Source organism: Periophthalmus magnuspinnatus, chromosome 19 (genome assembly GCF_009829125.3).
Source record: "Periophthalmus magnuspinnatus isolate fPerMag1 chromosome 19, fPerMag1.2.pri, whole genome shotgun sequence".
Lineage (NCBI taxonomy): Eukaryota > Metazoa > Chordata > Actinopteri > Gobiiformes > Gobiidae > Periophthalmus > Periophthalmus magnuspinnatus.
The window spans coordinates 9,445,357-9,459,411 of NC_047144.1; the positions used below are offsets into that span (position 1 = coordinate 9,445,357).

The 14,055-nt window shown below is 40.0% G+C and overlaps 1 protein-coding gene across 1 annotated transcript; it reads left to right on the forward strand.

Moving 5' to 3' along the window:
- The first annotated feature begins 217 nt into the window (after positions 1-217).
- llgl2 (LLGL scribble cell polarity complex component 2) lies at positions 218-13,285 on the forward strand. Its single transcript, XM_033984443.2, has 27 exons — positions 218-525; positions 4,444-4,563; positions 4,702-4,799; positions 4,923-5,004; positions 5,072-5,187; positions 5,429-5,587; positions 5,837-5,999; positions 6,601-6,736; positions 6,807-6,861; positions 6,932-7,086; positions 7,626-7,837; positions 8,503-8,570; positions 8,643-8,796; positions 8,908-9,012; positions 9,093-9,188; positions 9,900-10,096; positions 10,179-10,326; positions 10,510-10,657; positions 10,734-10,850; positions 10,927-11,093; positions 11,208-11,472; positions 11,542-11,674; positions 11,752-11,780; positions 11,918-11,965; positions 12,039-12,081; positions 12,174-12,226; positions 12,307-13,285. The coding sequence occupies exons 2-26, from the start codon at positions 4,489-4,491 to the stop codon at positions 12,193-12,195; spliced, it is 2,991 nt and encodes a 996-aa protein (XP_033840334.1). The 5' UTR covers positions 218-525; positions 4,444-4,488; the 3' UTR covers positions 12,196-12,226; positions 12,307-13,285.
- Positions 13,286-14,055: the final 770 nt, after the last annotated feature.

A 14,055-nucleotide genomic window follows, 5' to 3' on the forward strand; every position in this document is an offset into this window, starting at 1 on the left:
GAGCTTGTCCTGTTTTTAAAGTTTTTTTTTATTTAAATATTAAGTCAACAGCCCACAAATATATTTATTTATTTTCTTCCAGGTCAGAGGACAATTTATGAAAGTGTATGATCATCAACATTTCCCTAAAACAGACCAAAAACATTTTTTTTTTCCTATACATACACAATAAGTATTTTACAGGGCAGAATAAGACCGGAAGTTTGGAGTTGCCTTCGGAGTTTACGAGGTGTGCTTGAACGCAGCATGTGGGAGGAGTTTGAGAGCGCTGAAGTTTAGCATAGCAGCAGGAAACACTGCGGCTATTTCTACCGGACGAAAAAAGGAAGACTCGTACGATAAGGTACAAGGCAGTGAATTATAATTACCTCTCATTTGCTCTTTAATCAACCGGGTTTTGTGTCTACGGGATTTCGGCATTTTCTATAAAGGAGAAGCACTTTGGTTTGAAGTGAGTGGACTGGGACTGTAGAAGAAACCTGTTCAGCTGTGCACGTCGGCGGAGACACGGCTGCTCTGAATCAGGTGGGTCTATAGTAGGGACGAGGGCCCAAACTGTTGATCGCGATCATCTGGCTGTGTGCAGGTGGGGAGGATGATCCACCTGTTTTCAAGCGTCTTGAGAAGACACGGAGTGCTGCTTTTCTACGGCGCTGGCTAGCTCGCTAAACCATTATGTCATTGTACATTACCCTAGTAATACACTTCATTGTAAGGTTTCAGCGGTAAATTGCCATAGATTTGACTTCAACTGTTAAAACTTTCTTACAGGGGGGCGTAACTTGGGCATTTGCATCTCAAAAAGTGGTCTAGGGGTCACGAGAGATCTTATCATGAGATGATGATTTGTTATTAGAGGAGCTCCATTGTAAATTTAACCAGAGCAATACATTAAGATTTTTAGGCTGTCGTTGGCTACTTCGAAACTGAAACTGGCGTACAGTGTTGAAACTTAATTTGCACATGAAGTTAGTGGAGCAGCAGATCCATTACATTGTTGTGTAATGACGGAAGCGTAACCGCAGAAAGGTGTGTCCTCCTGGCTGGCAGGTATGGTAAGGCCTTTGAGTCATGTCTTTGTTGGGAGGGCAGTATTGTTTACATCTGAGAAAACTGGGAAAACAGTGGAACATGGGGCTTGAAGGATCTCCATAAAGGCATTTGTCTACCAAAAAGGTTTTCATGAGCAGTTGTTCTTTATATTTTAGGGGTCATTTACACTCCTTCGATCCTAGTTTGGTTCTGGTTTGAGCCCAATTTCGTCCTGGTTTGGTAATTTTGGTTTGATTATGTTGCTGCAGACTAGTAGAGCAAGCTTAATGTAGTCACATGGTGTGTATGTGTATATACGAAGTGCTAGCCAGGCCTGTACCACAGTTGTCTTGGCATGAGAATAATGTTATAATTGCTGATGAAAAGTGAATTTCAACTCCTTATCTCCTTGACCACAACTTGCAAAGTCAGACAGTGGTGTTTATTTCAGCCTGGTCGGTGGAGAAGACACCCCCACTCCCTCTCTCTGTTCAGCACTAAACAAACAGGCTTTGTTCTCGGACTTGTTCTGTTGCACCTGCCACCACCTGTAATGGAGGCAAAACAGTTCCCCCTCCCTGTGGGACATCTGCAGGTAGGGAGGCTGTTCCCAGCATACATTCAGCATGGTAAAATGTGGAACCAAGTCTGGATTGAAGTGTGGGTTAGACTGATCTGAACTGCCTGTGTACTTTTTCTACCTGTAAACAACCATTGTTGAATGTTTAATTAGATGGCAATAGTTCATTTGTGACTTTTCACCATTCAAATGATTGCTATAGCAATGGTGCAAATTTTTCCTTCATTAAGAAATTCATGGATGAGCAAAAGTTGGATTTTCAAAATATTGTTTTATATGTTACCCAATTGTTTATTTTTGGTTAAGAGGTTACCCAGTGTTTTTATGATTCTTGCATTTAAATGCAGTTTCATCTTTCAGGTCATTCCTTATCCATACAGGGATGAGTGAGGCACTTGAAGTAGGGGTAGAACACATGGGTGATCCAGGGCTGCAGTAATGATCATCTCCAAAGTGTAAAAGCTTACAGCGGTCATGAAACTCTTCAGAGTAAGTTAGCAGCTACTGAAACTAGGAATCCTTACCATTTTAAAAATATCTACACAATTGCATAAATTAAATGTATACATGAGCTGTAGGTCCCCAGGTTGTTTTCTGCATGGCTTTTTGGGGAGTTTGCATGTTCTTCCCAAATATTGTTGATTTTCTCCAAAGACATGCATTATATGTCTATGCATTTCCTCCAGGTACTGTGGTTATCCCAATAGACCCAACACATGCACCATAGGCTAATCTTGCATAGTAATCCTGACCAAGTTCCCGTGTCAAGTTTTAGAGATGTGTCCTTCTGGTAATGACAGATTGCTTAGCAGACACTGTTTGAAGCATGTGTCAAATGCAGGGGACAAATTTCCCAGTGCAGACATTTTACAAATATGAATAGTGTGAAACATATTATACAACATTTCACTAAATTAATCAGTATATACTGATACATTTTTGCAGTTAGAATCCTCTTCCTCTTTAAAGTCCTGTTTATAGGTGTTCATGTGACTAACTTTCGGAAGTTTTGATTTCATATCATTGGACACTGACAGTATGACAGAAATAAAATTTGTTTAGTCATGGTGTTAATAATCTCGAATAATGTAAGGTAGCAATAATGGTGAAATATTTTTATTTTTGTTGAAGCTTGTCTCGGCTACCTTAGCTGCTCCCACATCTAAACCTCTGGGATATTAGAGCATTTCTATAGTCATAGAGGTTGCAATCCTCGCTTGATAATACATAATAAAATAAATGCACATAGCATCTGAGTCAAATATCCACTTTCTCTCACCAGGCATTTTTATGTAATCTGACTGACCTATAAATCATTTGTGGAAAACAAGGACATTGAATAAATAACAAAATTGCAGAATACTGCATTTTTATTTTCAGGTACAGTATTCCACCATTTAAATGAATAATAAAATTCAAGGCACATCTAACATTAGAATCACTGAGCAAAGTCACTATCCCTCCATAAATGTCGCTGCAATGTAACAGCAGTACACATGAATAAGATAATAACTTGCATTAATATTGTGAAGTAGGCACAGTGAAAGGAGAAACATTCAAACAGTGCTCAGTGCTAAACAGAGCATGTATATTGAAGAATCAGCAAAGAACTGGATCTCTCTTCTTTTTATATTTGTCTGTTTGGTCAATGGTACTGTCTCTATTGTTTGTGAATAGTGAAAGCATGGCTCCTGTATATTGTGAGCTGCACAAACCAAGTGAGGTTCCTTCCTTCACTGAGTTTCATTCACACTCAAAGCCACTCACAGGACCCTGGAGCAGCTAGTGTCATGTCCACTATGCAATTTCTCACCTGCTGCGGCTAGAGGATTATTGTTGTCTGATATTAGTGTGATTGCTTTAAATCATGAAATGTATCATGATAAAGTCACTCTTTCTTGCTCTCACTCTGTTAAACCACAGATTTCATAAGCCCATATGTAGAATGCTTTGGATGCCTGGCATTTCCTGGCCACTCGTTCAGACCCAGTTGTACTAAGTAGCTGAGAGACCTCTGTAATGTAGCGCTGCCTGTTGAACTGCCTTCTGTCACTGTTAAGGCCAAGTCTGGACATGTTTATTCACATTTTTCTTCTTCATCTCCCTTAACTTTTGGATATGCTGGGAATTGGATGACCTTATTGAAAAGTGCCACTATGCTTTGTAAAACATATAAGTAAGGGACATTGACCTGGTAGTGTTTAGCCTCTGCCAGATAAGGGCTATGACTCAACTCTGACTGAGAGCCACTGTACACAGACCAGGAACTGTGATGACACATAGTTTCTGATTAACCTGAGGCCTCCAGGTGCTTCCCTGGCACTACGGTTGTGGATTACAAAATTTCCCACAGAAATTATAGGGAATAAATAGATCTGACTGAGGACGTTAAGAAACTGAGTTCCTCAATTTACATCTTTTAAAGGACTGAGACTCATTGTTGTGCAGCAATTTAATTGAAATTCTTTGGAAAATACTATTACTTTAACATTATGAAGTCATGAGGAAATATAGATGGATGATGATTAGTCCCAAAGTAAGCCACTGAGACTTGATCAGAACAAAAGAACAGCAGGGCCAAGATTCTACAGCAGTATTTTTACATGTTTATGAGGGGACGGTGACTGTAGTGGTGGCAATACTGTTGCTAAAATATTATATTTTGTGATCCAAATTTTCTGTTCTAACTTTAACATATTTATTTTTTGAAAATATCCCACCCTAATCAATTCTGTCTGTCACTGAGACTTATTGAGGTTGGCCTCTTCTTATTATTGAACTTGACCGTGGCTGTGACACATTTCGTAATATTCTTTGCTGTGTTGTGGCAGGTGGGCAGCGGGCCTGCAGTGGCCTAGAGTCTCCACACTGAGAGCATGAAGAGGTTCAGACGACACGGCCACGAGTCCCAAAGAGATCGGCTAAAACAGGAACTTTTTCAGTTCAACAAGGCAAGTTCTCTAAAAACTCTTGTCTTAAAGGCTTTAGGAGTTATTACCAGATTGTTTTTGATCATATATATTTCATAAAATTTATGAAATTATTCTGTTAAGTTTTAATAAAGTGCTTTGTGCTCTTTATGTTTGCAGACTGTGGAGCATGGGTTTCCTCACCAGCCTAGTGCTCTGGGCTACAGCCCCTCCCTCCAGCTACTGGCCATCGGCAGCCGGTCTGGAGCCATTAAACTGTATCCTTCAGTGATGTTGATTTAAATATTATGTCTAAAATTCAAATGGGGTAGTCATAAATGGAGAGTATGTGTAAAGTCATCACTTACAATCATGTTGGTAAGTCCTTATCCAGTGTTCAGGTTCGGAGCCCCTGGAGTGGAGTTTATGGGTTTACATGATGAGAGTGCTGCAGTGACCCAAGTGCACTTTCTTCCACACCAGGTCAGGACCCCACCTCTACTCTCTTTTGTGTGACTGAAATGTGGTTTAAACTATGGTTTGTTTTCAGGTTGAGCTGGTCACACTGCTGGATGACAACAGTTTGCACATGTGGACTTTACAAGCACATAAAGGCCTTTCAGAACTGCTAGAGATCGGACGCTTCACTTTGACTGGACCACCGGGGTAAAATCTAATACATTTAAATGTAGTGAAAGAGGATGTTAAGTTGTAATATAAGAGAACAGTATACTGAGGTTAGAGTTAGATGGAGAAGGGTGATTGCCTGTGGTGACTATTGTAAGGGAACAAATTTTAAAAGGGAAGTTTAGGGTATTACAGTAGTGTGCAGTAGTAGTGATTCAGATATTACAATATATTACAATAGAATAATAAATTGTAAAGATTTCCTAATTCATTGTTTCAGGGCTCTTCCACATGTGACCAGAGTGACAGCTGTCCTGCCCCACTCGTCCGGTGAGCTGCTGCTGTTGGGGACAGAAGGGGGGCATGTATTTATTGTGGAGGTCCCTGGGTTCAGAGAGCTGGAGGAGCGAAACATCAGCTTGGACCAGGTGCAGAGCAGGTGGGTCAACAGTTTGTTAATTTTAAACGCTAGCAACCAAAAAAGTTATTCCACAGAGTTCAGAACTTTTACATAAATAATAAAATGCAGATAGATTGGAAGGATAAGGTAAAAGGGAAAATAAAGGCTAAATAAAACCTTCCAACACCATAATCTACATGCATACATGAATACATTTGTTGTGAGCTGTTCTCTATATGTATCTATGCTTTACTAATAGTGTGCTTGTCTTTTTTCTTTGACTTGAAGTGTCCCAGAAGACTACATTGGTCGCAGAAGCCTGGAGCATGTAGAGGCGCTGCAGGAGAACCCAGTCGACTCAAATCAGGTGGTGATCGGGTACGACCGTGGCCTCATGGTGGTATGGGACCTAGAAAAGCACTGCGCTGTTCAGCACATCCCAGCCACACAGGTGAGCTCCACTGCACACAGCTTTTATGGGTTTCTGCTACCTGTATCGGTGTTTTCATCTCCTGGCTGTATTTCAGATTTTCTTACTTTCTTATTACTTTGTTTGGTGGGATATTACCCATAGTTATAGTTATAGTTATAGTTATATCATAGCTTTACACCAATCAAATTGCATTTTTCCTTACATTCAATCATACATTCATCAAAATAAAAGTGTTGTCCTGTATTTTCAGCCATCAAATTGACAAATTGAAAACAATTGGCCATTGTTTACAACATGGTTTCTAGCCAGGTAACAGTTATGGAATTACTTCTACCTATGTCATCTGCTGTACGTGTCCAACCAGACAGTAAAATTAAAAACACCATAATTCTCAAACTAAGGACAACTAACAATATTTTGGTTAAATCTACCATTTTAAATAACTTGTCAATTTGTCTAACCTGTCATATGCACAAGCTAGTGTAGTCAGATATTACGTGTCATGGGTTTCAGTTTCCTGTTTAATATTCAAAAGATATAGTATTTTGTTACAAATTGTTAATTGCTACTGTGATAATCTTTCATCATTCTGAAACCCATGGATATTTGGTGTCAACAGCAACTAGAAAGTGTGTGGTGGACAGAAGATGGGAGCTATATCCTGAGCTCACACAGCGATGGAAGCTACTGCCGGTGGATGGTGGGCAACAGTGACCCCACCACTGAGGACGAAGAGAAGTCTGACATTCCCTATGGTCAGAACCAGCCAATGATACTGCTCATAATAGTTTGTCTTCCTCCTGCTCATAGTGACTTTTGTTACAGGACACTTTCCCTGCAAAGCCATAATGAAAATTATGCAGCTGCCCACTGAAGAGGGGTATGGGCTTTTTATATTTCTCTCCATCTCTGTGAAATTGCAGTAGTTTTGACTTGTTTTTGTGTTTTAGGCCCCCTTTTCTGCTGTTTAGTGGAGGGATGCCCAGAGCTAGTTATGGAGATCGACATTGCATCACAGTAATTCACAGTAAAACACATGTGGCTCTGGACTTTACTTCAAGGATTATAGACTTCTTTGTGATCACAGAAGGACCTCAAAATACAGGTGAAGAGAAAAGGCATCTGTCATTCATACAATCTTTTTGCTCTCTTTCCCTCTGAAATTTATATACTGATTAAACTTCAACTATCCCTAAAATTTAATTGACCTTTTATGTTTAAAAAACGATCACTTCCAAAACTTAAACATTGTAAGAATCCATTTTGAATGAGATAAGATTCCTCCTTCACCTCCTCCAGCAAAATGATTGTCTTGAAATTGAAAATGTTATGTTAATGTTATTCAAACTTATTTCACTCTTCTAAAAAATAAGCGCTAAGAAAATTTGGCTTAGCTAACACCTGATTTCTGTACAGAGAACACACATTCCCTCTTCTAACCTCTTCATACATCAGCATATTTCTCAATTGGTTGACCTGACTTCAGTGGGCTGCCAGTGCCAACACAAGTGACAGTCTAACTGGGTTTGACTTCTTGGGGGATTTAAAACATCTTATAGTTGCAGGAAATAGACTTAATACTACTTGCATACAGTTTTCGCTCTAATGACGACATGAGTAAATGTTAGATTTGTTGCGGTGCAGGTGATCCCAGTGCTCTGGTGGTTCTGGTGGAGGAGGAGCTTGTGGTGATTGACTTGCAGACAGAAGGCTGGCCCGTCATACAGACCCCATACCTGGTCCCTCTGCACAGTTCCGCTATCACCTGCTCTCACCACGTCTCCTCCATCCCGTTCAAACTGTGGGAGCGGATCAGTGCAGCCGGTGACCTGCAGCACACGCACTACTCCAAAAAGGTGAGGAATGAATATGACAAAAAAACAAACAGAAAGCTATGATTTTGGTAGCAAGTTGAAAGCATCTAATGTTTCCAGTCAGCTTGACAGTGTCTCAGATGTACTTGGATCTATCGCTGCCAGTGATAAATATTTTATATAGAATATACTTGCCATTGCAAAACACGAGATGGAGGCAGGTGTGTCAATGTTGTCAATTGTACATAAACCAATGTAAAACATGTACATCTGTATAATTAGAGTACAGTAAAATAAAAAGCATAAAAGGGGGAAGCACTATTGAATCACACAGCTGTTGGTCAAGTTTGTGGACCTTATCACCAACCAGTTATGGTCAATTTTGGTTTGGATTTTTTTTTTTTTTTTTTAAGAGGAAAAAAAGTAATATTAGATCCTGGGGCCAATCTGGGCTTTTGACTTCATCAAATTCTTGAACACGAACCCAACCTTTTGAATTGTTTGTCGAAGCCTAATATAGACAAAATGAATCTACACAATGACCTACGGTACTTAATTAAAATAGTTGGAGCTTGTGTTTTAATGAAACCATCATGTAAAGGTTTTAAATTGGTTGTTCCGCATAGCTGGGACGCACTCACCATCTCGCAGTCTACTTTGGGGTAGATTTTTGTTGGTTTTGGTCTTATTTATCTTATTTATTCCAGCCTTGGCCCATAACTGGAGGTCAAAGCCAGGCCGCAGATCCTCCTCAGAGAGACCTGCTCCTCACAGGGTCAGTACACAGCCCTCGCCTACCTTACATGCATCGTCTACTTCTATTCTCACTCTTTATGTGTGTTTGTAGGCATGAGGATGGGACAGTGCGTTTCTGGGATGCCTCAGGGGTCTGCCTCTACCCTCTGTACAAGCTGAGTACTGCCATAGCATTTGACACAGATGCAGACCCCAACGACAACATGAACCAAAGCAGTGAAGGAGAGTGGCCACCTTTTAGAAAGGTACAGCGGAACTTTTAAAATAACTTGATTTTCAATTTAAATAAATGGAAAGGTTCAAATGTTAGTGTTGGTCTTCCTCTGGACACTAAAACACTTTTTATTTTATTTTAGGTGGGCTGCTTTGACCCATACAGCGATGATCCTCGGCTGGGTATCCAAAAGATACATTTGTGTAAATACAGCGGCTACCTTATTGTGGCTGGCACAGCTGGACAGGTGATAAACTTGCAAAACAATAGTGCAAACTCATAACTCCATATAAGGCACTGGTTGTTGATGAGTTTGCTGTAATTCAGATCCTCGTGATGGAGCTGAACGATGAAGCGGCCGAGCAGAGCATTGAGGCCAAAGTCGTGGACCTGCTACAAGGCCAAGAGGGATTCCGCTGGAAGGTACGGAGCACATTTCAGATTCTCCGGTAGAGGACAGTAAACAAGGAGCCATAGTATTTTTGTAGTATTTTAGGCCTGTAGTCAGAGAAAAACAATGAACAATCATTCTGTTCATCATCAGACTGAAAACCATCTTTTTTCCTGGCATTTAATACTAGCTAGGCAGGATATGTTTTCTGTATTTTGCTCTTAACCCTATAGCGTCGAAGGCTATCGTCGCCGATAGAGCGCGGATGCGGACTTTCCAACTGCGCAACCAGTCGTGCTCTCAAGTAAATTCAAATGGCGTCTCAAAGCGGAGGCACGGGGCTATTTAAATATTTTTCCGTCAGTTACGGTAATCTGCCTCTGTTGCTCCGCAAAGGTGACGAATGAGAGCGCGGGGCTGCAGGGATTTTCCCAGTCATTTATTTGATGCGTAAAAGAAAAAATACGGATGGATGTGTAAAATAGAAGTAGATGTGTGAAAAAATGCAGTAAATTCTGATACTTCCTTTTAATATGATTTTTATGGCTAACAAAAATATAAAAGTCTAGGTGACCTATACTGGCCCTGGTGTGCGCAGTCCTTAAAGGGTAAAAATGTTAAATGTGCTATATAAATGAACTTGAATTTAATCATCAGAGCATTTTTTATCTAGTTGTAGAATGAATAATATTCAATCAAAGCACTGTATTGACAGTTTTGTTTGTTTCTTGTGTTCTCGTCAGGGCCACACTCGGCTGGATGTGCGTGAGGAGCCGGTGTTGTTCCCTCCAGGTTTTCAGCCGTTCGCTTTGGTCCAGTGTCAGCCTCCTGCGGTGGTCACTGCCCTCAACCTTCACTCAGAATGGAAACTCGTCGCTTTTGGCACCAGCCATGGATTTGGATTATTTGATTATCACCAAAAGAACAGTGTTTTTGTCAAGTAAGCACATCCATCCAGAGTAAAAGATAAGGATACAGCATTAGAAGTACAAATGTACTAATTCAGTGCATGTCCTTTATAGGTGCACCTTAAACCCCAGTGATCAGCTGGCCATGGAGGGGCCACTGTCCAGAGTGAAGAGTATCAAAAAGTCTCTTCGTCAGTCCTTCAGAAGAATTCGTCGTAGTAGAGTGTCTCTTCGCAAACATCACGTCAACAATGCTGCAAAGGTAAATATTGTAAATTGTAACTATTTAAAATATGGCTGCTAATAAGACTCAATCAGCAGAAGGTGCATCATAAACTGTTTCTCTTTAATTACTCAATTTTGTGATAATCTTGTCAGGTATGATCATAATGACATTTTCAGCCAAACTCTATAATGTTACATGCATGGTGCTTGTATGTTATAGCTGCAGGAAGCCAATGCTCGTCTGGAGGCTGAGCTAGCAGAGATGGAGCTGGCCCCTGTTCAGAGAAAGATCGAGGCGCGCTCTTCAGATGACTCTTTCACGGGATTGGTCCGAACACTGTACTTCGCTGACACCTTCCTATCGGACAGTAAGTGCTAAAATGCTAAGTGCTAATATTCACGTTCTGTTTGTGCAGTGTTGAACCCCTGACATGTCCTCCCCAGGTTCTCACAACACTCCCTCACTGTGGGCGGGCACTAATGGAGGTGGTGTGTTTGCCTACATGCTGCGAATTCCTCCTGTGGAGCACCGTGCAGAGGAGCCCGTCACAGCACAGCCAGGTCAGAGAGTTTTTTAAGCTATTTTTAAACTCTAATCTCCAGGTTTGTAACAGTTCCTCTGCTTAATTCACTGCAGCGAAAGAGATCCAGCTGATGCACCGAGCGCCTGTGCTTGGGATCGTGGTGTTAGACGGACATGGCACTCCACTGCCAGAGCCCCTGGAGGTGGCACATGACCTTGCCCGCTCTCCGGACATGCATGGCTCACACCATGTGCTGGTGGTTTCAGAGGAGCAGTTTAAGGTCAGGACGGTTTGGTTCAATATAATTGTTCAGTAGTTTGATATAATTCAATTTACCAGTTGATGGTCTTTGAAATGATTGAGTTGTAGATTAATCTTTTGTTTATTATTTCAGATTTTTACGTTGCCAAAAGTTAGTGCTAAAATGAAACTGAAGCTCACAGCCGTGGATGGGTCCAGAGTGCGAAAAGTTGGGGTGGCCTCATTTGGCAGTAACAGAACAGAGGAGTACAGTGAGAGTGACCTAATTTTCCTCACCAATCAGGGCGATGTCCATGTTGTCTCACTGCCTTCACTCAAAATGCAGGTGCATTACCCCTGCATCCGCAAAGAGGATGTGAGCGGCATTGCATCATGTGTCTTCACTAAGCATGGCCAAGGTAACTTACTTAGACTTGTGTATTTCTGTTTGCATAATATACTGGCAGTTTAACAGCGTGTTCTTGCAGGTTTCTATCTCATTTCTCCATCTGAGTTTGAGCGCTTCTCTTTGTCCACGCGCTCTCTAGTGGAGTTACGCTGCCTGGTGGAGGCCCCTCTCCACCAGCGCTCTCAGACAGACGGTGCTAATGCTGTTCACAGGTGTGTACAGGGCCACATTTTCATTCACTTTCATATAATAGCCTTCACATGAATATTAAAATCTTTGTGTTTTGTAGAACTTCTGAGAAGGATGATGATGATGCAGGTGAGCCTTAAACATGCCCCTAATACAGTTATTAGTGCTCTGGTAACACAAATAAAATTGTCTTGTTACTAATAATGACAGGATAGAATGTAATTTTTGAGTTGAATGAAGAAAGTATTCATGTATCTGTGTTCCAGAGAGTGCAGCGCGGCGTGTGATGGAGCATGCTCTGCTCAATGATGAGAGTGAGTACTGCTGAATAATAATATTGTATTTAACTGAACCTACTTTGTGACACCTGTTCATATTTTGTTGCAGAAGTCCTACAGGAGATCCAAAAGTCACTGGAAGGGGGTCCTTTGTAAGCATTTCATATACAAGCAAAAATGTTTCAACTTCAACAAATTAGAATTTTCATTTAATGGATTTTAACACTTTCCCTTCATGACACAGGTTATTGGAGAATAATTTATAGAGTGCTGTGGCCTATTGGATGTATAAAAGAGGTAAATTAACAACATTTCACTTTAGAAACAGATTTTTTTTTTTCCAGTAAAGGCACTTAATGTTTGTATTGTTTCTGCAGTTTAACCTGTGAACAACCACTAATGACCTTGACCTCAGACTGATAGCACACATTTCCCCCTGGTGGAGAGATCACGCCTGCTTGAGGAGAAACTTGTGCCTAAAGACCAGCCACTGTACACAACTTACCAAAGCACATATGCACATCACGTGACCACAGTCATAGAGCTTTTAGATAGGACATGGATGGTAATGTAGAATAATCTCGTAGAGGGTGTTCCATCAAAATGTGCCTCTTTTTTAATATCTTGAAGTAGACCCTTTTAAATTAAGTATGAAGAATAAGAATTACCAACCAAAAATACTGAAATATTCTTGGATTTTGTAAACAAAACTTGTAAAATATAGGACATTTTTATTTTCATAATTTAATTTTGTTTGGAGAATTTGATCTACTGTGAAATCTTTTGTAAATTCAAATTACTTTTTTACTGTTGATCATTTTTAGTTTTTATCTTTTAGCAGTATCTTTCACTTTATTTTCAACCCCAAATGATGTATGCAATACCACATAAATGCAACTATTTAAGCAATACTTTCAAAAAAGGGGTAGGATTTCATATTAGTTTTCAGTGCTGCCTCTTGAAATTTCATCACTATATTTTTAAATACTGTACTGTACTACTGGTGACTTGCCGTCCTCGAAATCACAGTAATACAAAGGTACTGCTACTGCTTTTAATAGGAACTCTAAAAAATGTCTGTAAACATTTGTAACCTGAGCAAATATTATATAATTTAGACTGTACTTGTAAATGTAAGCTATTAGTCTAATCTTTCAATGTATGAATGCACTACTGTCTGTTCAAGTGCTGTTGGATGGGGTTGGCTGCTGCTAGGGCACATTTTGGTACTGTCTCCGAATGCTGGGTTTTAGTATCTGCTTAGAATATATTTTTATAGATTGTGAACTCTTAATTTTCTAATTTGTATTTTACACTACAGTTTATTGATCCTAATTATAACATGTTTATCTGTAAGTTTGTGTGTGTTTTTCTTAATATTTATGATGATATGGGTTACAGCTTCCAAAGAAAATTCAAATAACTTGCCTGTGCCGATTTGCTATTAATTTATTTGGGCAGGAGAGTACATACTAATGATTTTATATTATATTAACAGTGTAAATATGACAGATTATAGCTAAAGTGCTCATTTCTATTTTGTGCCTATATAATACAGAAAGCAATTAACATGGAATGACGACATCAAGAAATAAAAGGCCATAGCTATAAGTGCTTAGTACTAATCCACTGTTTAAGATGCAATTTGAAAGTGACCGTGATGGACATTCTCTTATTGTCAATTGAAGACTATTTGAATATTAATTTAACAGAAATTAGCCTATAGATGTGGTAGGACTTACTAAAGAGTCCGCTTCAGCTGTCACCCTGGAACCGTCCCACTAACAGTCTGGTTTAAGTGCCTCAAATTTGGATGGACAAAACAATGGATTTCGTGCTGTTCCTGAAAAGCAACTAAAGCAACTATAAGGATTGTCTGCTATGATATGTGTTTTGTGAGAGTGAGAGCAGGCGGGGATAGAGTTGCATTTAGGCTAACCATCTGACCATAAAGTAATAATATGAGCATATGCCAGTGATGTCAATACCTTTGTTTTTTGGTATTGGCCTTAAATTGTCATTGTGTTGTCATTGTTTCTGGTTCAGTTTAAAGCACGGAGTGTGGGGTCATTTCCAGTCAAGTGTATAAAGACGTAGGCTATCTGTTATCACTTCCTCTGCCAAGA

Excerpts from the sequence above, each read along its gene's own strand:
- llgl2 (XM_033984443.2), top strand. The coding sequence starts at position 4,489 with ATGAAGAGGTTCAGACGACACGGCCACGAGTCCCAAAGAGATCGGCTA. Across the intron at positions 8,571-8,642 it reads AGAGACCTGCTCCTCACAGG|GCATGAGGATGGGACAGTGC; the intron begins GTCAGTACACAG and ends GTGTGTTTGTAG. Across the intron at positions 11,675-11,751 it reads GGTGCTAATGCTGTTCACAG|AACTTCTGAGAAGGATGATG; the intron begins GTGTGTACAGGG and ends TGTGTTTTGTAG.